The following is a 24,252-nucleotide window of genomic DNA, read 5'->3' as shown; positions in this document are numbered from 1 at the left end:
TGCAGATGTTAAGTACACTTGGGGCACAAGGACAGGTTGTTCATGAAAGCAGCAGAATTTCCTCATGTGGAATACTTTAGCTGTGATTCCTACTAGGAACGGGCATGAACCAGCTCACAGACTAAAGTTCATGATGAATTTGGGCTGGTTCGTGGTTCACAAAATGAAGTTCATGACAGGTCAATCAGCACAAACTTTCCACGAACTTCTATGCGGTTCACAGAGGTTCATGAATGGATATATTTCCAGACAGACTGTCTCCTTTCAGGAAAAATGTTTATCAAACTTCAAAGGCAATGTGAGGTTACCTGTGGGTTTGATGTGTGTAGCTTGCAGGGGTCCATTCTCTACTCCTTTGAACCCACGCCTGACATTTTCCCCAAAAGTGCTTTCCTGGGGGCATCGTTTTGGGGGCATAACTCAGACCCCCTAAGTCCAATCTACACATAACTTTGAGGTCATGTAGAGGGGCATCAAGGGGAGGTTCCCTGTGAGTTTGATGACTCTAGCTTGCACAGAATCTGTTATATGTACTCCCAAACCTCTTGAACCTGTACCTGTCATTTCCCCAGAAAGCATTTTCCTGGGGGCACCTTCGGGGGGGGGGGTATAAATCAAACCCCATAAAGCCAATCCTCACTAAACTTGGGGAGCAGGTTGAGGAGAGTCTTCTGGAGATCCACTGCAAGTTTATTGTCTCTAGAACACCAGGAGCTGTTCTAGTGAGTCATGAACCTCACAAACTGAACCAGTTTGTTTGACACCTAAACATTCATGATGGTTCGTGGCTCATGAACCACGCAGGCCACAAACCATGAACCAAAATGGACCACATTTTTCCAGCTCATGCCCATTCCTAACTTCAACACTAATACCAAATACATTTTGAATTCTGCAATCATAGATGCAATTTCTGGCTTGCCACCCCCAATCTGAAGGCAGTTCTGATGTGTGAAACAGAGAATGGCACACCTCAACATTCTTTCTCCTCTGTGCCTTCCATTTGCTGTGTGGTGGACTGCCAGGCACTGTTATAAGGCAGACTCATCCCGAGAGTTGAGGGACAGAAGTAAAGCTTTGCCGATTTGGACTTTGTAGTAATCAGAGTCTTTTGGATTATTTGTGCATCAAATTTCAGCAATGAGGGAAGCTGAGTAAGAGCTTCATATCCTTAACCACTGAGTGAATCATGCCCAAGTGTCTATATAGATGTCTGGAGACTAGTGCTCTGCCGATAAGCGGTTAGGAAGCAATTGTGCTGCTTCATACATCTGGATTTGCGTGGGGTGCTTCACATGCAAGGGAGATCATTCAATGACAAACTGATAAAAAAAAACATATATTGTAAATCTTGAATGTAAATACCAATCTTTTCTAACATGAACAGAAAGTTAGTATGGAAAGGTTAATATGTTACAGTAAAAGGCAGCTCTGTTGATGCTGTGATTAAGTTGAGCTATTTGTTTAGCAATCACCCTGTCCGTATGCCACAAGCAACAAGCAACATAACAACATGATTTTGAGCATGACTGAACAGAATTTCATCTTCGCTGCCACAATTTGATTTCACGTACATACCCAGTACAGTACATCTGTCCAGCCCTCCATGGTGATGCACTGAAACACAGTTAACATGGCGAAGGCAAAGTTGTCGAAGTTGGTAATGCCATGCTTGGGTCCCTCCCATCCTGGTCTGCATTCGGTGCCGTTCTGACACTGCCGCCCATGTGCTAAGTGAGGTGCACAAGGAGAGGGATCCTCTTCTGCCGGTGTGTCTTGAACAACAAGAGGGTAAGGGGGGGATTATAACATTATTAAAATCTGTGCAGCTGAGTACAGACAATGAAATATTTGCTTGCAGTGACACACTATCGAAAGTCACTAATTTTTATTATTATTATTCAGCTATTTGACTATCCTGTTTACATTTCCTAATGGAAAAGTGGTACATACATTGTTCCCAGGGGATCTCTTAGTACTGCTAAGGGCCAGCCCCATTAGCTTCAACAGATAGATCATTCGTGTTTTACTCTGCTCTGGTAAGATTTCACCTAAAGTATTGTGTTCAGTTCTGGGCATCACAATTTAAGGAGGATATAGACAAGATGGAAAATGTCCAGAGGGTAACAAAGATGGTGAAGACCACAGGCTTAAAAACGGGTTTAATGGTTATCTGGCTGGCCACAGAACCCTGCAAACTACGGTTCTGTTAAAGGAATTTAGGGGTAGCCCTGACAGTTAAAGCACTATACAACATATGCAGGTTTGTAGGCTTATAAATACTGTACTGGTTTCAGGAGTTTGCATTATGAACTTAAGGGGAGGGATGGTGGCTCAGTGATAGAGCATCTGCTTGGTAAGCAGAAGGTCCCAGGTTCAATCCCCGGCATCTCCAAAAAAGGGCTCAGGCAAATAGGTGTGAAAAACCTCAGTTTGAGACCCTGGAGAGCCGCTGCCAGTCTGAGTAGACAATACTGACTTTGATAGACCAAGGGTCTGATTCAGTATAAGGCAGCTTCATATGTCCATATGAACTTGAATTCTCTATTTGAATGAATCAACAGCCTGAATTAATTTATACAGTTCTAATAGAATCCCCTGTTGTGGTTTTGTCCGATTATTTGCTCTTTTGGGGAAGTTCCTAATCTTGGAGGATTATGAGATTCATCCTCGGTAAACACTGGATTTACATGCAGTGTTGGAAAGGAACTGCAATGTTTCTTTACAAACTTATTCCTTTTTCCTTTAAAATATGTGTATGTGTGAGCAGGCCTTGAATGCAGCAGGAGCACACAGGAGTGCAGCTCCTGAACCTTTCTGATGGTCCTCCTCCTCCTCTGTTAAAGGAATTTAGGGGTAGCCTAAATTCAATTGTCCACTGAATCGTAGATGCAGCTGCATAACAATACCTGGATTAGGAGAGCAGGCAGGCAGGCAGCCACAAGGAGCTTTGCCACACCCCGAGCAGCCCTCATTAACCCCTGGAGAAGCCCATGCCACTCTTTCTCTACTTATTTGATTTTGGGTGGTGGGTGGCTTGCTGGCCTTTTGACTGTTCGGGGTGGTGGCCAAGGAAAGCCTCAGGCGAGCAAGGCCTGCTTGGGCTGGCTGGATCTCTAGCCAGTCCAAGCAGGCCCTGCTCGCCCAGGGCTCTCCTTTGTTGTGTTGGGTTGCTTTTGGCTGGTGGTGGGGGCCTCTGGCATATGCTAATGAACTCCACCACCTCTTTTTCTACAGAATGATCCGTCTCTGTGTGTGTATCCATATCTATCTATCTATCTATCTATCTATCTATCTATCTATCTATCTATCTATCTATCTATCTATCTATCTATCTATCATCTATCTGTCTGTCTGTCTGTCTGTCTATTTATCATCTATCTAAACTTTCTACCTTGCCTTTTGAAATAATGTCCAAAACTAATTACAGAGATTGTTGTTTTAGTTTATAATGATGACCTAATAGGTATTTAGTGCGTGTCTATGTATTTTATACTTGTATAACAAAATGGGTTAAGTGGCAGCAAAGAAACTGTTAAAAAAAGAAAGAACATTCAAATAAAACAAATATTAAAACATAAACTAATTTTTTTAAAAAACAACAACAATCAAACGTACTAGTGCATTTCAATTTAAAATAATATTTTTCTGGAAATCTATCCAAATAAAAATGTAATTTCCTGGATAAAGAAAATCCATCCTAAGTGTATCCCATATAGCATCAGGGGTGACATGATAGAGGTTTACAAGATAATGCATGGGATGGAGAAAGTAGAGAAAGAAGTACTTTTCTCCCTTTCTCACAATACGAGAACTCGTGGGCATTCGATGAAATTGCTGAGCAGACAGGTTAAAACGGATAAAAGGAAGTACTTCTTCACCCAAAGGGTGATTAACATGTGGAATTCACTGCCACAGGAGGTGGTGGCGGCCACAAGCATGGCCACCTTCAAGAGGGGGTTAGATAAAAATATGGAGCAGAGGTCCATCAGTGGCTATTAGCCACAGTGTGTATGTGTGTGTGTGTATATATATATATACATATATATATATATATTTGGCCGCTGTGTGACACAGAATGTTGGACTGGATGGGCCATTGGCCTGATCTAACATGGCTTCTCTTATGTTCTTATGTTCTTATCACACACTCAAACATGTTTGTGTGCATGTGTGTGTGTGAAGTGCTATCAAGGCACTTCTGATTTATATCTTCCAAAATGTCCTCTCATTTTATGTGCCTCTATCTGTCAAACCTAAGAGCCCCATGGCACAGAGTGTTAAAGCTGCAGTACTTCAGTCCTAAGCTCTGCTCACAACCTGAGTTCGATTCCCGGTGGAAGCTGGGTTTTCAGGTAGCTGACTCGAGGCTGACTGAGCCTTCAATCCTTCTGAGGTCAGTAAAATGAGTACCCAGCTTGCTGGGGGGAAAGCATAGATGACTGGGGAAGGCAATGGCAAACCACCCCGTAAAAAGTCTGCCGTGAAAACATTGTGAAAGCAACGTCACCCCAGAGTCAGAAATGACTGGTGCTTGCACAGGGGACCTTTCCTTTCCATCTGTCGAACATTTTCTAGTGGGTTCAAATTCCCACTCTTCAAATCCCCCCTCCTCCATGGAAGCTTGCAGAGTGTCCTTAGCAGATCCAACCTTACATGGTTGTGAGAACAAAACAGAGGAGGCAAGAATGATGTAAGCTGCTTTGAGTCCCTATTGGGGAGAAAGGTCAGGCATGAATTAAGTAAACTAACCAATAAATACAATTATCCCAGAGCATTATTGCTAGTAGGAAGGAGTGGGCCTGGAATAAAAACTGTGTATATCCTTGATAAAGCTGAGAGCTGAATCACAGAGAGACCACCAGAGACATCATAAGGAAGACTGGCCAATGGTCAGTAGGGCCAAGACTGGAGTAAGACACTCAGGGTTTAAATGGTACAGTGATTGTGGTCAGAGATGGACCACATAAGCGCTATGTTATAAGCACATTTTGTGTGAACAGAAAACTTCAAAAAGAAAGGCTAGGTTGATGGTCCTGGATCTGCAAAGTTTCACAGAGGGGAAAAGAAACCTATTGGCAGTGCCCAGAAAAGCCATTCATCTTCTCTTACAGGTAAACATAATGCTGTTTTGAGCACATAAAATATTAGTCCTTTCTGAACCAGTAAATAATAAGGAACACATAGTGTGACATTCAGGCTGTATTAAAGTCAATGGCAAACTTTCATTGACTTTACAACATGGCCAAAATTTCACACTTGGGTTCTTCCATGAATCACACTTTTAATTAATCTTAAATCTTCCTGACCTAGTTTGCACTGCTGGATTTTGCAGTCTACTATTTCCCCTGTCTGACGAATGCTTGCAAGCTTAGATGCTCCATTTAATGCAGGTGAATGACCAGCATTTCGGTGAATGCACAATTAATGTTGATTGCCACATTTATTCGGTGGTACCCTGGTGCAAAGGATAAGGCTCCTCATTGGGTATGGGTATGGAAAGTTCAAGTAAGGAACTTAAAAAACCCCATCTTAAATCAAGTTATGTGAAATCCATATAAGAAATCTTTGCAAGATGAAAACTGGAGCCTTGTGGGAATATCCCCGAATATCCCTGAGGAGAAAGAGTTAAAGTTTCATGGCTAGTTATTACAATTTTACTACATTTTCCAAAACAGGCAGGAGAGAACAGGATTCAGTGTCAATTTCCTCTTTTATATTCCTCTGTCATGCAAACAGAACAGGGTCACATCCATTAGTAGCCAGCATTTCCTCGGCTCTGTTGACACTTGGGTCATGTAAAGCAAATATTACACTGGGGGGGGGGGGGAGGGATAAAAGAATGACAGGCCCAGTGGATAATATTCAGTAGTTCTTTTTCCTGCCAGGCATGAAGGAAAACTCTGTTATACAAGTTTCTACTTGGCCAAAGTAGCCACAGTTTGGTGTAGTGCTTAACTGTGCGGACTTGTGTCTCGGAGAACCGGGTTTGATTCCCCACTCCTCCACTTGCACCTGCTGGAATGGCCTTGGGTCAGCCATAGCTATCGCGGGAATTGTCCTTGAAAGGGCAGCTGCTGTGAGAGCCCTCTCAGCCCCACCCACCTCACAGGGTGTCTGTTGTGGGGGGAGAAGATATGGAAGATTGTAAGCCACTCTGAGTCTCTGATTCAGAGAGCAGGGTAGGGTATAAATCTGCAGCCTTCTTTGGTTCTTAAAATAGCAGTATAGCTAGATTAGAAACTAACTCCCCCATTGAGCAAGACTTTATGAAAATTTACAACAGAGAAGTTTGGTGGACTGCACTAACAACACAGGATAGCTGTGGTTTTCAACATTGTGGGCCCTTATTTAGACAACTGACAAAGTCAATGCCATCTTACTGCAGCTGGTGATGGCCTTGGCACTTCACTTCTGCCAATGGCAACAGTCAACAACAGGAATATGATGAAGTCTGCTTAGAACGTACGAAAGCGCATGTTCTGAATAAAACTTAGTTGGTCTTAAAGGTGCAACTTGTCTACTGTTTTGTTCTATTGCTTCAGACCAACATGGCTGCCCACTTGGATCTATCAACAGGAAAATGCTACATGCCACACAATGATTGACTTCTACTGCTATGCTGGTCGAAATAGGGTGCTACAGAAGAGGTAGAGAGGAAGGAGAGAATACTTTTGCTGATTGTCATGTCATTCTCCTCTCCTCCACTTTATTCTCATAATGATCCTGTGAGGTAGGCTAGGCTGAGAGTATGTAACTGATCCAAGATCACCAAGCAAGCTTCCATCTCAGATTGAGGTTTCAAACCCGGACCTCCCAGGTTAGAATGGATAAAAGGAAGTACTTCTTCACTCAAAGGGTGATTAACACATGGAATTCACTGCTACAGGAGGTGGTGGTAGCTACAAGCATAGGCAGCTTCAAGAGAGGATTGGATAAACATATGGAGCAGAGGTCTATTAGTGGCTATTAGCCACAGCGTACTGTTGGAACTCCGTCTGGTTAGACACAGGGCAGTGATGCTCTGTATTCTTGGTGCTTGTGTGTGGGGGAATAGTGCGAAGGCTTCTAGTGTCCTGGCCCCACTGATGGACTTCCTGATGGCGCCTGGCTTTTTTGGCCACTGTGTAGCACAGAGTGTTGGACTGGATGGGCCATTGGCCTGATCCAACATGGCTTCTCTTATGTTCTTATGTTCTCCCAGATCCTAGTCTGACACTCAAACCACTATACTATACTAGAACTCTTTCTTTAAAAATGTAAAAACTATAATGCACAGAGATAAGCTCATATTAAAAATAACATCTGAATTACATTTCTTCCACTTGAGGCTTTCTGCTAGAGAGCAAGTAAAAGCCTAATTATTATTAGCATTCTGTCTGCTTTCATAAACCTAATAGCGAAGTTCAACTGATGTATGGTTACTTAGCCATTGGTATTCCTTTATCCACAAAGTTACATTCCACTTGGCTGCTTTTGCTTTCCTTTAAACTGGGGGAGAAATTATGAGAGCTATAAAAAGCATGAATAAAGAAACAATCCTGTTTCAGGCAGTGAACAAAACAGTGAAATAAAATGAATGAAGAATAGGCTATTGTGAAGAAATTGTAAACTGGCATTCTCAGAGCAATTAATTTCCTTTCCAACTGCTCGCCTTTGCCTTTTCAAGTTGCACAATGTGCTTGTGATCATGGACTACAACTATCTTTATGGTTTTTCTGCACATGGAAGCAGGTACGAATTACAGCCTTCTTCATTAGCCTCTCAGCCAAGCTATTCTAATGCTAGTATAGAAATCTGAATGAAAGACATACACAGCATTAGACCCAACAGAACATATGTCACTCTCACCAAGTGAGCAACTTGTAAAAATATTGGCTCTCTCCAGTGCTACTGGGGGAAGGAGAGACAAGAGGAGCCAATAAGACCAGCAAATAACCTGGGTGTACACACACGCACCCCGTGCTTCCCAACTGGGCATAAAAACTTCTAGGCATGTCCCTGAGAGGTAGACCAATTTCCCAGTCACCTTGTTTTGGTCTCGTTGCTCCTTTTCCCTACAGGGCTGCTATTGGTTTTCACACAAGCTGATCCGAGCTGGTGAGTTGCCCTGCCCCTTTTCAAGTTCCCTTGAAACCGGTTTTCAGAGGATCCTGCCTGCTGTGGAGGGAACTTGAAGAGAGGCAGAGCAACTCACTGGTCCGGGGCAGCTTATGCGAAATTCAGCAGCAGCCCTGTGGAGGAGAGTGAAAGCAGAGTAAATTTAGTGGGAAATTGGTCTCAATGTCAGATGATTTTAGGGAGGGGCTGTGGCTCAGTGGAAGAGCATCTGCTTGGCATGAAGGAGGTCCCAGGTTCAATCCCTGGTATCTCCATTTAAAAGATTTGGTAGTGGGTGATGAGAAAGACCTCTGCCTGAGACCTTGAAGAGCAGCTGCCAGTGTGAGTAGACAACTCTGACTGTGATGGGCCAAGGGTCTGATTCAGTATAAGGCAGTTTTGTGGGTTCATGTGTGTTCAGTTTCTAGGGTTGCCAGCCTCCAGGTGGGGAACAACAACAACTAAGAGAATGAGAAACTGCCAGAATTATTGCGCAAGCAACCTTGTGATGTGAATGTTTCTTTGAGCAGTGGTTCCAGACTAAATCACAACCAGAGGAAGATGTATATTTTTGAAACACGCTATTTACCTAGGAAGCATGTATTTGCATTTGGATTGAACTTTGGTCTGCGGCAGGACTTTGTTTGTAGAAAAGGCCCAGCAGGGACTCATTAGCATATTAGGCCACACCCCCTGGCACCAAGCCAGCCGGAACTGCATTCCTGTGCGTTCCTGCTTTAAAAAAAAAAAAGCCCTGGCCTGCTGAATTGTAGTCCACCTTGTTGAATTATTCTGGAGACTGGTGTGGACTCTTATAGACTTTGGGTTACACTTCAATTCCTGTATTGTATAACTATAGTGTTTATGGACTTCAATGATGCTTGAGTGCTTATGCACAAGATAAAGAGGACTTCAGAGACTAGTAGTTAAATACTTTATTGATTGAAATATAGTTACACAGTGTATTTAGTGTATCCAGGTGGGGCCTGGAGATCTCTTGCTTTTACAACTGATCTCCAGCTGGTAGAGATCAGCTCCTCTGAAGAAAATAGATGCTTTGAAGGGTGGGTTTTATGGCACTGTACCATGCTGAGGCCCCTCCCCTCTCCAAACCTCACCCTCTCCCAAATCCACTCCCAAGTCTCCAGGTATTTTCCAACACAGACTTTGCAACCTTAATTTCTTCCATGTTTTTGAGGCTTGCTATATCCAAAGGTTGTATTCCCTGCCCCCCTTCTGACTGTTCTTATTTATTTATTGGTCTTTTATCCCACCCTCCCTTGCACAGGGCTCAGGGTGGGTTACAACAAAAAAATATGACAATTAAAACAATTCTTTTAACATCTGCAGTTGAGTTGGAGGGTTTTGTTTTTTTTAGATTCTGCGTTGCTGCTTTCTTTCGGGGCTTTTTAAAGAAAAAAATTCACTCTTCCCCTCTGTTAGTGTCCTTCTCTGTGGTGAGATTGCAGCCAGGAACTGTACAGGCCAGGCAAGGAGAAGAGATTCAAGAGTGCTGCATGCACGTCTCCCTTTCTTTTCCCAGCCAAGGGAACTTTAGATCAGAAAACCCATTGGATCATAACTTTCATTAGCTATATCCCAGGCTGGTAATGAAAAGGTCAACTATAGCTCAGGACAAGATGGGTAGTCTATTTGTAGCAATAGAAAAGAGAAGGAGTCCAGTAGCACCTTAAAGACTAACAAAATTAGTGGCAGCTTTTGTGAATCACTGCTCACGTCTTCAGATTTATGGGAGGGTATGAGCCCCATGGTGCAGAGTGGTATGCTGCAGTACTGCAGTCCAAGCTCTGCTCATGACCTGAGTTCAATCCTGGCGGATGCTGGGTTCAGGTAGCTGGCTGAAGGTTGACTCAGCCTTCCATCCTTCCAAGGTCGGTAAAATGAGTACCCAGCTTGCTGGGGTGGAAAGTGTCGATGACTGGGGAAGGCAATGGCAAACCACTCGGTTAAAAAGTTTGCCGTGAAAACGTTGTGAAGCGATGTCACCCCAGAGTCGGAAATGACTGGCGCTTGTACAGGGACTACCTTTACCTTTATGAGATTGTGTGAGTCACTGCTCACTTCTTCAGATCTGTTAGTCTTTAAGGTGCTACTGGACTCTTGCTCTTTTCTACCACTATAGTTCAGGACTTCAGCCTGGGTGAATGGGTTGATCTTGCATGCATTAGCATTAGCAGGACTTGACTCACTGAGCAGGGAGGTATTGATTATATTACACCTATCTTCAACAGGTTTTTTTTTTTTTTGTATGAAGCTGCAGATCAGACCCAGTGCTTGGTGGAAGGTGGAGTTTTAGTTTTATTTTATTTTATTTAGTCAGTTTGTATTCCACTCTTTCCCAAGAATGGGCTCAGGGCGGATAACATCATTTAAAAATAACAATTTAAATTATACAATAAAATAGCAGTATATGGGGCTTTATTTGTAGAAAAAGCCCAGCAGGGACTCATTTGCATATTAGGCCACACTCCTAAAAGTGTGTTCCTGCTCAAAAAAGCTTTGGCAGTATATCAACTGAATTTTAGATGGTGGCATAGTTAATAGATTTGCAACATGCTAAGGTCTGTGACTATAGCTAATAAACGTTAACACAGCAGAGATGGTGTCTTAGCATAGAGGCCAGATGATGGAGTAGGATGCTCGCTGCCTCAACCGAAGGCCTGGCAGAATAGCTTCATTTTACAGGCTCTGAGAAAAGGTAGTAATTTAATGAGGGCCTGGATTTCTATGGGGAGCTGATTTCACCAGGCTGGGGTCAAGTCTGAAAAGGTTGAGACTAGTCAGATGTCCTTCAGACCAGGTACGGTCAGCAGGTGTTGTGAGCTAGATCTTAGTGATCTTCAAGGCACATGTTTCTGTGCAAATTCAATTCTTCTTACCAGGCATCCTGTTCTAGATTATCCACAAGTCAAGGTTTTGTACTTAATGTTGGAATCTCACAACAGAACTGGGATTCTCTTGGTTGCCTAATAGTCTCCTAACAGCCTGCCTAGCAGCCTGCATGCCTGAGCTGACGAAGCTAGTCTCAGTAATGCTTGCTATCAGAAGCAGCTCCAGACTTCACGGGCCATACATAACTGCCATGAGCTGTCTCAAGTAACATCTGGTCCTACATATCTAGCTGGCCATAGTCTTGATTTGATATTTAGTACAGGGGCAGACCTGTCTAATCTGCTTGCAGAGAAAATTGTTGTCACAGCCAGAATTCTACAATAGGCTAAAAAGGTGATAAGAAAATCCTGTTATGCAACCCTTCACTCAGTCTGCCCTATGGAGCTGGACAAATGGCTCCCCTTCCAATCTAGGTTCATATGCTAGAATACCTGTGGAGGTTACCACACTGGTCGATAGAACAACATTTCAGTCCAGTGACACCTTTAAAAACAACAATTAAACCATCCAGCCCAATAAGAAACAGACATCATTTGACCCAGCTCGAACATTCTACTGCAGGGGTGGCCAACAGTAGCTCTCCAGATGTTTTTTGCCTACAACTCCTATCAGCCCCAGACAGCATGGCCAATGGCTGGGGCTGATGGGAGTTGTAGGCAAAAACATCTGGAGAGCTACCATTGGCCACCCCTGTTCTACTGTGACCAGGGATCTTTCTCTTAATAGGACATCAAGCAGTAATAGTTAAATAATGAAACTTACCACTGACTGAATTGGTAGCGCTACCTGCTAACACATTCATATATATTGTTGCTAGATCATAATAGCACCTGACATTGTTTTATGTTTTATATGTTTTTATTTATTTATGATGTACTTTATATTTTTTATGTTATGGTTTATTAATACTGGTTTTTATGACCTTTCAATGTGAGCTGCCCTGAGCCTGCTTCGACAGGGAGGGCGGCATATAAGTCGAATTTAGTGTATGTGCACACAGTGTATCTGAGAAGTATGTATGCATATGAAAGCTTCGCCCAGAATTAAACATTGTTGATCTTTAAGGTGCCACTGGACTCAAACGTTGTTCTTCTGCTTCAGACCAATATGGCTACCCACCTGAATCTAGCACTGGTCTATGTTAAGCAAGACAGTGCTTTGGAGGTTACATAATGGGTAGAACTTTCTGCTGTTAGCAGGGCTTTTTTGTAGCAGGAACTCATTTACATATTAGGCCTCACACCCCTGCTGTAGCCAATCCTCCAAGAGCTTACAGGGCTCTTTGTACATGGCCTACTGTAAGCTCCAGGAGGATTGGCTACATCAGGTTAAAATGCTTGGGGCTCTTTAGTTTGGAGAAATGTTGACTGAGGGGTGACATGATAGAGGTTTACAAGATTATGCATGGGACAGAGAAGGTAGAGAAAGAAGTACTTTTTTCTCTTTCTCACAATATGAGAACTCGAGGACACTCAATGAAATTGCTGAGCAGTTGGGTTAGAACAGATAAAAGGAAGTGCTTCTTCACCCAAAGGGTGATTAATACATGGAATTCACTGCCACAGGAGGTGGCGGTAGCTACAAGCATAGACAGTTTCAAGAGGGGATTGGATAAACATATGGAGCAGAGGTCCATCAGTTGCTATTAGCCACAGCGTATTGTTGGAACTCTGTTTGGGGCAAGTGATGCTCTGTATTCTTGGTGCTTGTGGGGGGGGGGGGCAACAGTTGGAGGACTTCTAGTGTCCTGGCCCCACGGATGGAATTCCTGATGGCACCTGGTTTTTTTGGCCACTGTGTGACACAGAGTGTTAGACTGGATGGGCCATTGGACAGATCCAACACGGCTTTTTAAATGTTCTTATCAGGGGTATGTGGCCTAATATGCAAAGAAGTTCCTGCTACCAAAAAAAAAAAAGCCCTGACTGTTATAGAGCTTTGGGCTCCCAGATCTGGATAGGTTCTTGAGCAAGCAAAATGGGTTAGGTGACAATTACAAGAGCTATCACATTTGGAAGCAGTATTGTTAGAGCACAATACACTTTCAATCTATTCTCCATAGACATCAGGATGTAAACGAATACATGGTGCCGATACAGCAAATCACTTACCTGTTACCCCTAGCAAGTAGCAGGTCTTGTGCATCTTCCCCATGAAGAGCTCGAGCCCAATGATGGCATAGATAATTATGACAAACAGCACCAGCAGGGCAATGTGCAGCAAAGGGACCATGGCCTTGATAATGGAATTTAAAACCACCTGAAGGCCTGAAATGAGAAAGGCAACAAGAGGTTGAAATTGAATCACCTATGAGAAAACAAGCATGAATGGCATATGCTTCTTTTGAATATGTCTTTGGACTCAGGGGTGGAATTCTAGCAGGAGCTCCTTTGCATATTAGGCCACGCACCCCTGAGCTTTGTAAGCTCTTGGAGGATTGGCTACATCAGGAGTGTGTGGCCTAATATGCAAAGGAGCTCCTGCTAGAATTCCACCTGTCTTTGGTATTTGACAGACCGATACTGCAAGCATTACTCCATTTCAAAAAAACAGTGCCTACATGGCTTTACTATTAGAACCTGGTCTACAAATCCAACTTATATGTAAAGAAGCCTTCCATCGTAATAGGCTGTCAGACCCACAACGTGTCCCGTTCCAGATGATCTGCCTGGTGTTGATGTGGTAGGCAGCAGCAGGCTAGGAAGGGGGCATTATTCCATGTTACCAGATGGGAGCAGAAAAGGACTAAGTGGCAAAGAAAGAGAATGCGACAGTGACTCCCAGAGGGGCTCTTTATTTGTTCTTCGGGTAGATGCAATATAGCCCTTTTGTGGGAGGAAGAATTTCCTGACTCCTCCTCATCTGCCACTTGGCAGCCCTTTTTAGGTCTCTCTCCAACATGCATTGTCCAGCCCATTCTTCTGGCCGCAGCTCAGTCGCCCTTTGGCCCTGTTGCCTTACCTCCCAAGGTGCTTGCCACTTCAAACACTCTTAATGCCAACCAGCTTCATCCTAGACAGACACACCCAGCTAGCTTAGAATCATAGAGTTGCAAGGAGTCATAAAGGCCATCTAGTCCAACCCCATGATCAATGCAGGATCAGCCTAGAGCATCCCTGACAAGTGTTTGTTCAGATGCTGCTTAAAGACTGCCAGTGAGAGGGAGCTCACCACTTCTCTAGGTAGTTGATTGCACTGTTGAACAACTTACTGTACAAAAAGTTTATCCTAATATTCAGCCAGTACCTTCCCATCCTTAATTTAAACCCAATTACTGCAAGTCTTCTCTGCTGCCAACAGGAATAGTTCCCTGCCCTCCTTTAAGTGACAGCCCTTCAGATACTCCAGGAGAGCAATCATGTCCCCCTCAATGTCCTCTTTTCCAGACTGAACATTCCCAAGTCCCTCAGCATTTCCTCATAGGGCTTGGTCTCCCGGCCCCCGATAATCCTCATCGCTCCCTCTGTACGGGCTCCATTCTTCCACGTCTCTTGAAGCGAGACCTCCAGAACTGCACACAATACTCCAGGTGCAGCCTGACCAATGCAGTGTATAGAGGGATTATGACATCTTGTGATTTGAATGTTATGTCTCTGCTGATACACCTCAAGACTGTGTTAGCCTTTTTTGTCACTGCATCACACTGGCTGCTCATATTTAACTTACAGTCCACCTTTGATTTCCTTGGTAAGCAAGCCTGCTGGCTTCTCTCAGATAGCCCAATCAGTCCTGACATCCCCTTTATTATCACTGCCAGGAAAGATGTCACAGGGGTTGACCCCACTTCCTAGGGTTGCCAACTCTACATTGGAAATTTCTGGATATTTGGGGAATGGAATCTGGGGGGGGGGCGCTTTGGAGGGATATGATGCCAAAGAGTCCGCCCTCCAAAGCAGCCATTTTCCCCAGCACAATTGGTCTCTGCCGCTTGGAGATCAGTTGTAATTCCAGGAGATCTCAAGGCCCCAGCTGGATGCTGGCAACTCTACCACTTCCCTGTCTTGGATCCAACACATAAGATTGTGTCAGAAATCCCACAGAAGTCTTGAACTGGTAACTCAGAGGGATCCCAGGGATGGTTTCAGCCTGTCCATTATCAACCATGGACATCAAGTGTAACCACAGATGTCTCCTCTTTGCACCAGTAATCAGTACAGTGATACTTCCTGATCTTTACAAAAGTTTCTGGGTCCAGCTTGGTTGTGGATCTAAACAACAAGTAGTGTCTGTTTTTTGCTAGCAGCATGCCTCTATCAAGTTCCTCCTGCTGCCCACAATTGCAAAGGGCCAGGTCTGATGTTGCTTACGATGGTAGATTCTTGTAAGTTTTATGAAGTAAGTTTTTTGTTTGGACACTACAAAAGGGAGCATATTGCTAGTTAATTGAAAAGCAATCTCTTCTGGAATGCAACACAGACATTGCTTTTGCTGGTTCCAGCCAGCCACCTTTAAAGTGCTCCTTCGGGGGCAAATCTGCTTTACACAATGCACAAAGCTACTGTAAATGCACTCATGTTTGCAAAGGTTATAGACAGCCACAGATGGAAGAACTATTGCAATAAACACTGCATTATGTCATTAGGGCAGGCAATGCTACGAGAGGCATCAACTGAAGCTCCTAATAGTCTCAGTAGTAGCCAAGAATCACAAACTCTCTCTCTCTGAAGCTTTTGCTGCAGCTTTTGAACAAGAACTGAATGCCCTCAGTGACTTCAGCTTCTTGTAACTTTTACATAGTTACAACATCCACATTTTGGATAATTTAGTTTTTTAAAGTTTATTTTAAAAATTATGAGAGTTACATGCAACAACTAATGCAAGATATATAATTCTCAGTTTTCTTGTACCTGTATATTACACTCTCTTATAATTTCAGAATTTCAGAATATAATTTCTTATAATTGCATTGAAATACTTTTTGTACAGCCCTAGTTTCAGTTTTGTACATGTTTTGTACAGTTTTGTACCACTCCCTCAGTAAGATTTTCCTTCCCAACAAATTAATAAATCTGTTCAACTGTGGATACAATTTTACTGGGGGGGGGGGAGTCTCTATCATTTCCCACTATATAATTATTGTTCTGATCTACCCACTCCCATCTCCTACGTGTTTTACCTGATTCAGGTAGGTAGCCATGTTGAGCTGAAGCAGTGGAACAAAGTTTGAGTCCAGTGGCACTGTTATTCTGGGTATAAACTTATACTCAAATTTTGTTGTTTGACATGAGCATGCTAAGATAGAGGGCTCGAGCCGGTAGCAGCAGATGAGAGCATGTGTTGATCCATGTTGTAAAGAATTGAGTTGTGGTTCCGTGTAATGTCAGGAGAAAGAGGCTGAAGAAGTACTGATAAGCGAAACCATGAGGATTCCTTTCAAAAGTGGTTCCTTATTCTCTCCATACCTTCATGAGTGGAACACTAACAAACTCAAAGACTCCACCCACATCTTTACTACGTTTACATCTGCTGCTACCGGCTAGAGCCCTGCTCCTAATTTTAAAAATTGCTCTTGAGACATCTTGAGATTACTAATTTGCATTTACTGTAATCACCAAAAACATCACAATGATTACAGTAAACATATTGATCAAGTTAGCTAATGCTTTAATACTTTGGAATAAATAGTACAACCATTTAGATAGTCTGTTCATTAACCAAGCACAGAAGAAGGTTTCCACAGGTGCTTCTGCTGCCTCAACTGTGATATTTGTGGCCAGCTCTTAGAATGAAGTCTGCCACTACAACTAGCTCCAATGCTTTTACAGCACATACACTGTCATCTCTCACTTCCTTATCTTCCCAGTCCTGCCTATATATCCAGAGCAGGCTCTGTGTCACGTTCTCAGGGTGCAAGCAGGCAGGAGTCCAAAGTCAGTCCAAGGTCAAAGTCTATGAAGTCAAGCAGGAGCCAAGTCACTAATGCAGCATCACAAACCAGAATCAGAAGTCAATATCCAAAAGCCAAAAGGTCAGGGTGCCAAGGAAATCAAGCAGGTCAGGACCAGGAATCAGGAAGGACTGTGAATGCAAGTCAGAGAATAGACTTGTTGCTTCCACAAGGTTACCAGGTTCTGGGTGGGAACTATATGGGAGACTCAATCTGCCTGCTCCCTGGGTGGCAGTGACTCTGCTAGAACTCAGGGTTGAGAGATCTGAAGCCTCGATGTGCCTCATGTCTTCGCTCTGAAAGTTCTTTCCAGAGCCTGATTCAAACTCTTGAGATGGGAGGAGGAGAGCTCAGAGGAGATTGATCAACAGCTGACACTGGTGCCTGGAGAGTGATTGATGGGCCAGCTGCTGTTTGTTCAGCTGAGGAACTGGCTGGCAACTCTTCTAGGTCTGTTAACCCTTCCAGCTCCTCCTCGTCAGGGCTCATGACACTCTGCCATTAGGCAAACTAGGCAATTGCCCAGGGCGCTAGCCTTCTGGAGGAGCTGAATTGGACACCCACCCCCATGTGACTTGGTGATGTTATCATTGTGGGAGGGGGACACCAGAAGTTAGCCTTGCCTAGGGTGCCCTGTACGTGTCTACATATTCTGCAGGGGCCTTCCTTTAACTCAGGGGTGGGAAACCTCCATCCCAAGGGCTGTATACGGCCCTCGAGGTCACTTGGTGTGGCCCGTGGGGATTGCTGGGCCAAACCGAGCCATGTGGCAGCCTCCCTGGAACCTGGCTGGCCAGCAAGGATCATGGGGCCCAGCTGTGCTGTGCAGCAGCCTCCCCAGGGCCAGGCAGGGATCACAGGGCCCAGATGTACTGTGCGGCAGCCTTCCTGGGGCCTGGCTGGCCGGGCAGAATTGCTGCAGGGCCTGGAAAAGTTTCTGTCACAGTTCAGTTTGCACTTCATTATCCAAGATGGTGTGGCCTAATATGCTAATGAGTGTGTGACCTAATATGCTAATATTAGGGGATGTGGTCTAATATGCTACTTGATTCCTGCTGGGCTTTTTCTACAAAAAAGCACTGGACCTATGCATTTGCCTAGGTCGGCGGGCTGTGTGTGTATGTGTGTGTGTGTGTGTCAGATTAGGCTCTCCCCACATTTATTTTATTTATTTATTTTATTTATCTATGACTTGTATCCTGCCCTTCCCACATGACTTCAAATAGACAAAACAATTATTTGCATTAATTTTTCTGGCCTGAATCACTCTCCCTTGGCGGAGCACTGTTTTTTAAGTTGATAATTTTTTATGGCCTGCGAATGATGTTATAAAATATCCATATGGCCCTTGGCAGAAAAAAGGTTCCCCACCCTTGCTTCAACTCTTCTCCTTGTGTCTTTAATACTGGGTAATGTAATGGAACTAGTGCCTGACTTTGTTGTATTGCAATGTGCACACAAATGCCTCTACTTGTAGTCTTCACGAGCCCTTCCATCTCCCTCACCTTCTTTCTCCTTTAATTGTTTTATTTATTTATGAAATTTTTACTCTGTGTGCCCCTGCAGGGTTATCAGGGCAACTGACAAATTAAAACATTCACATGAAAACATTATCTTAAAAGCCATTAAAACCGACACACAATCATTACATCATTATCACAAGTTAAAACCAAGTTTAAAACCTTAAAATAAATGCAAAAGATTACAAAGTTAAAACATTAAGAAGAATGGAGGGATTATGTTGCTGTTCCGACTGGAATCCCCTCAGTCTAGGACCTCCTACCCACTCTTGTGGTGTATTATGATGAGTAAACCAAAAAAATCCCATCAATTTAATAATTTTTCTGCTTGATATAATGCCATATGGCGTTTCAAACTGATTCCTGTCATTTGCCCAGCTTAACTACAGAATCAGAAGATGAAGGAAGCTCTGCTCTGACTCTTGAAGCTTATACCCTGAAGATCTTGGTTTCTATGGGGCTTGACTTTTCACATACAGTTCTCCTTAGGTGAGACCCAAATGAGACCATGGCTATTCTGGAACTTGAGTGTCGATATAGCCTGAACTGTAAGCAGAATTGATTGCTCTGTTGACTACACTCTCTCTCTCTCATATCATAATCATATCATAACCCCAGATAACGAATACAATAATACAAACATGTACAAAAAATACTGTTTATAATCTCAGTCTATTTACTATGAAAATACTTCCAATGCATATAAGTTTCACAGAATATATCAAAGTCCTATGCATTTTTTATATTCCATATATATATATTTATTATTTGTGCAGTTTTCAGAGGAGTTTTTGGCACCCTATAAGAGAAGAAAATCTTTAACATTCCTAACCGCCTTTGGACAGCATTCATGGTAAAACCTGAAAAGGACTTTTGTAGTTTTCATTTTTTTGAATATAAACAATACACAGGACTTTGATATATTGGAAATATTTTCATAGTGAATGGACTAAGATGATAAACAATAATTTTTGTAACATTTTGTATTATTGTATTTGTTACCCGAAGTTATGATACTTTTAGTATAGTTCCAGTGTGTTCCTGCATGACCCTCTCATTATTGCTCTGTTGACCAGGCAAAATCAGAAGATGAAAATTCTAATGTCTATACTAGGCAGGGATGGAATTCTAGCTTGAGCTCCTTTGCATATTAGGCCACACACCCCTGATGTAGCCAATCCTCCAAGAGCTTACAAGGTTCTTTTTTGTATGCTCTTGGAGGACTGGCTACATCAGGGGTGTGTGGCCTAATATGCAAAGGAGCTCCTGCTAGAATTCCTGCTAGAATTCCACCCCTGATACTAAGTATAGCCAATTGGGAAGCTACATCCTCATCCCTTCTCCCTGCTGTGCTTACGGTGGACTCAGAGCATACCTGAGGTATTTGAAGGTCTGCCACTTAGAGGAGGGCAGACCTGAAGTATCTGAAGGTCTGTCATTTGGAGAAGGGCAGGCAGCTGTTCCTGTTGGCAGCATAGGGGAGGACTTGCAATAACGGGTTTAAATTAAGGGTGGGGAAGTACTAGCCAGATATGAGGAAAAACGTTTTGACAGTAAGAGTTGCTCAACTGTGGAATCAGCTACCGAGGGAGATGGTGAGTTCCCCCTCATTGGCAGTCTTTAAGTAGTGGCTGGACAAACACTTGTCGGGGATGCTTTAGGCTGATCCTTCACTAAGCATGGGGTTGGACTAGATGGCCCCTTCCAACTCTGTGATTCTATGATCCCTGAGCTAGTTCAGTAGGCTAGCACCTTTAAGGTCCAGGACATGAACTTCTGCTTCAGAATCCCCAACAACTGCTAAGACAATTTAAAAACTCAAGTATATGAGATAGTCTCCCTCTCTCTCTCTCTCTGATATTTTCCGCTTTTATAAGATAGTAGAAATAAATCCAGGAAGTTCTTAGTTTTCAAAGTGTTTTGGAGAATGCATCAATCTTAAATGCAGTCATAACACAGACATCAATCACCCCAAGGGCTTTATTTTCATGATTGATTTAGTATTTATGATCATATTTTCCCTCAGCATTTGAGTGGGTATTAAAGAACACACATAGCCATTTTGCTTCTCAGACGCACAAATGTATATACATTACTCAACGTTCCATTAAAGTACTGAAGTGTACCACAGGGGCACAAGACAGACAATGGCAGCTCACCAGCATGGTCCCCTGAGCGTGCAGATTGGTGGTTGAATGAGTCAAAAGCTATTAAATGGAGACGAAATTGTAGGCAAGACAGCCAGGAACAACTGTTCCCACCAAAAGCTTTATGGGGGTTTCTAAGAAGGTTAATTAGAAAAACAAAACAATCCCTAAGATAATGAGGAAGAGAAATATGATTGCAAAAATCATATGTGAATTGGGATGTTTTGCTAAGACCCAGGAGCCAATGAAGAGAAGAGGGGGCCATGCCAAGGCAAAATAAAGATGAAAAGACACATGGTGCAAAGGAAAGAGGCTTTAATGATTGTATAACCCCTCCGCGTTTTGCATGAAGCTTCGTCAGGGGAATCTTTCGGATTCTTTAAGTTCCGTTCCCATTCCCAAACGTAAAGAATCTGAAAAGCTGCATGTGAAACGTGAAGTGGTTATACAACCATTAAAGGGTCTTTCCTTTGTGCCATTTGTCTTTTCATCTTCGTAAAACCAAGTAGCACAAAGAAATGACGCACAATACTGGTTACAGTGTCAGTCCAGGATCCAGGAAAGTGGGGTTCAGACCCCTACTCTTCCAGGAAGCTTGGGCCAGTCGCACTCTCTTGGCCTAATCTACCTCACAGGGATGTTGTGAGAATAAAATGGGGGAAGAAAGAGCCATGTAGAACACCTTGAACTGCTTGGAGGAAGAGTAGGATAAAAATGAATGTATGTAGAACTACCGGTTCAGGTATTTACAATAGTTCTAAAATGTTACAAGCAGGGCCAGCACCAGCATACTCTGAGGTAGGGCATTTGCCGGGGCCCAAGGCTTCTGGCAGGGCCCACTGCTGTTACGCCCCCTCACTTATTGATAAAGACTCTCCTCCAAGTTATTACTCACTGCCCAGTACTGTTGGGAAAAGGGTTTGCAGGCAGTGGGAGAGCTCCCAAGCAGGCAGGGGAAGGACACACAGGCAGATGGAGGCATGTGGTCAGGGGAAGGAGAAGAAGCACGAAGGACATGTGTATGGCCATGGTGGTGGGCAGAAGAGAGGAAGAGTACCCTTGGAACTCTCTTTCTGTGTGGCCTCTCAGAATAAGGTTGCTAAGTCCCCTGCGTTTTCCCTCCCAAATGGCTAGAACGTCTGGGAAAACCATAGAGTTTTCCTGGAAACACCTAGAGTGGTCGCTGAGCAACATCACCGGTGCGATGATGTCACTTCTGGGTGATGTCATCACACCAGTGACGTACGAAGAGGTTCCCGCTGGTCCAATGTGGGCCAGCAGGTTGGGAACCTCCCAGGCGGGGTAACTCCTGCCTGAGCGCGGGCTTGGCAGCCCTATCTCAGAACCTGGAATTGGCCCTGGTTGCAAGCTTCAACAGTAGCACCTTAAAAATTCATCTGTTTGCAAATACACTGACTTTTTTTTTTTTAACAAGAGAGGGGGAAAGCATCAATGTTCTCAGGATGAATACTCCTTTAGCTCTAAAGCAATACAGCAATAAATACTTCCATTCAAGCATGCTATTAGAAGACATACCTTTAAAAATTTCTAGTCATGTTTTGTTACAAAGGATTATAGCACTTACACGTGACAAGGTGGATCAGGTTAAAAAAATTGGCATAAAAGTGGAAAAATTCTACTTAATTGTATGGGTGAACTGCATATCCTTTATATGGCCGAGATAACCAAGAAGCAGATTTGAAATCTCATCTACCGTGTGTATCATAGAATATTATACACGCATCAAGTCTAAGATGGTCCAAGAGGCACAAGTGAATAGGAAAACTGAGGAAACTGGGCTGTCAAGAATAATTATTTGAATCACTCGGTTTAGTCTTTTGTGATTTTAATACTTTAGGGCTTTAAACAACTTTCAACATTTATTTAAAAGGCTCTTCAACTTTTTTAAAAAAGTAAGAAAGCAAAGAAAAAGAAGGCCATGGCTGCCTGCTATCGGCTGAAATTGACTCCATAAATGTTTAAGTAAGCAAAATGTGTTAACTGCCTTCACAGATCTCACAGACAATAGTACTTATTTACATTGATACCATGTATAAAATATTTATTCTGTGGAAATGTCAGCATTCTTTGGTGATGCTTCTCCAGTACATGGCTCAAACACAAGGAAAATAATGTTATGTAGAAAGGCTGAGGGACTTGGGAATGTTCAGCCTGGAGAAGAGGAGGTGGGGGGGGCATGATTTCTCTCTTGAAGTATTTGAAGGGCTGTCACATAGAGGAGGGCAGGGAGCTGTTTCTGTCGGCAGCAGAGGATAGGACTTGCAATAATGGATTTAAATTAAGGGCAGGAAGGTACTGGCTGGAGATTAGGAAAAATGTTTTGACAGAAAGAGTTGTTTAACAATGGAATCAGCTACCTAGGGAGGTGGTGAGTTCCCTCCTACCGGCATTCTTTAAGCAGCAGCTGGAAAAAAACTTGTCAGGGATGCTTTAAGCTGATCCTGCATTGAGTGAGGGGGGGGGGGGGGTTGGACTAGATGGCCCCTTTCAACTCTGTGATTCTATGTAGAATCCAAATTTTGGAAATCCAAAACAGCTTGTTCTGTCCTCCTGGGCTCACAGGTACTTTTCTATGGCTTCAGGTTCCATTATTGCCACAGAGCTGCATAAGGAAACAGAAATTGAAGTTTGGAGATATGTTTCACAAAGTTGGATACATCATTAGAGACTGTTGTCTATGCTACAGCATATAGCTTGCTGAACACTAAGATCCTACTATGTAATTTTTGCATCATTTGTCATATTAAAAAATGGGAACCAGGCAGGGGTCATTTTGTAGAAAAATATGTGGGGGAGCTCATTAGCATAATTAATTAGCATATGCTACCCCCCCCCGCCAAAAGCAACCTGATGCAAGGAAGGAGAGCCCTGGGCGAGTGAGGCCTGCTTGGAATGGCTAGGGATCCAGCAGCCCAAGCAGGCCTTGCTCACCTGGGGCTCTCCTGGACCGCCCCCACCCCAGTCAAAAGGCCAGCAAGTCACCCGCTGCCCAAAATCACATAAGAAGTGGAGAAAGGGTGGCATGGGCTTCTCCAGGAGTTAATGAGGGCTGCTGGGGGTGTGGCAAAGCTCCTGGTGGCTGGCTGGCTGGCCGCTCTCCTAATCTGGGGATTGTTATGCAGCTGCACCTCTATTCAATGGATAAGGTAGATGGGGAGGAGGTGGGGGGCTGTCAGAAAGGTTCAGGAGCTGTGCTCCTGTGAGCTCCTGCTGAATCTGAGACCTGAAACCAGGTATGCTGGAATATGTTCCTTAGGGGATGAAAAGGACAAATAACTCTAATTGTTTTTTTAAAAAGAAAGTTGTAGGCAATGAAGTACCATTAATGGAAGGATAATAAGACTCCATAGAAACCCCTATAATGGAGGCTGTAGGGTTAAGGTCTAATCGTTTGCAGAAGGCAATCTAAAAAATCCATGACATAAATGAGATTTAAACCTAAACAGAGTTATACTCACCTAAAGCCATTGGTTTCATGGACCTAACAGCATGGGACCTGGGACTGCACCGTTGGCTACTATGCTACACCAGTTCTCTTTATTTGCCACTCATAGCCATGGGCCAAGTTCTGTGAGGAATTATTCCTCCCCCCTTCCATTCTTGTAAATATTAATAAAGTTCAAGTATTTGTTGGCTTAAAGAAAAAAGGTGATTTGAGTGAAGAA

At 43.4% G+C, this 24,252-nt stretch overlaps 1 protein-coding gene across 1 annotated transcript in view; it reads right to left on the bottom strand.

Moving 5' to 3' along the window:
• Positions 1 to 24,252, bottom strand: part of LOC132575754 (voltage-dependent L-type calcium channel subunit alpha-1C-like) — a 621,373-nt gene that overhangs the window by 233,416 nt on the left and 363,705 nt on the right. Inside the window, exons 5-6 of the mRNA XM_060244444.1 lie at positions 13,124 to 13,279; positions 1,579 to 1,775 (exon numbers count right to left, since the gene is read on the bottom strand). Coding sequence (XP_060100427.1) covers positions 1,579 to 1,775; positions 13,124 to 13,279 — 353 coding nt within the window. The remainder of the gene's footprint in view (positions 1 to 1,578; positions 1,776 to 13,123; positions 13,280 to 24,252) is intronic.

This window comes from Heteronotia binoei, chromosome 8 (genome assembly GCF_032191835.1).
Source record: "Heteronotia binoei isolate CCM8104 ecotype False Entrance Well chromosome 8, APGP_CSIRO_Hbin_v1, whole genome shotgun sequence".
Classification (NCBI taxonomy): domain Eukaryota; kingdom Metazoa; phylum Chordata; class Lepidosauria; order Squamata; family Gekkonidae; genus Heteronotia; species Heteronotia binoei.
The sequence above is the reverse complement of the archived record's forward strand: the minus strand, read 5'-3'. Positions and strand labels throughout refer to the sequence as shown.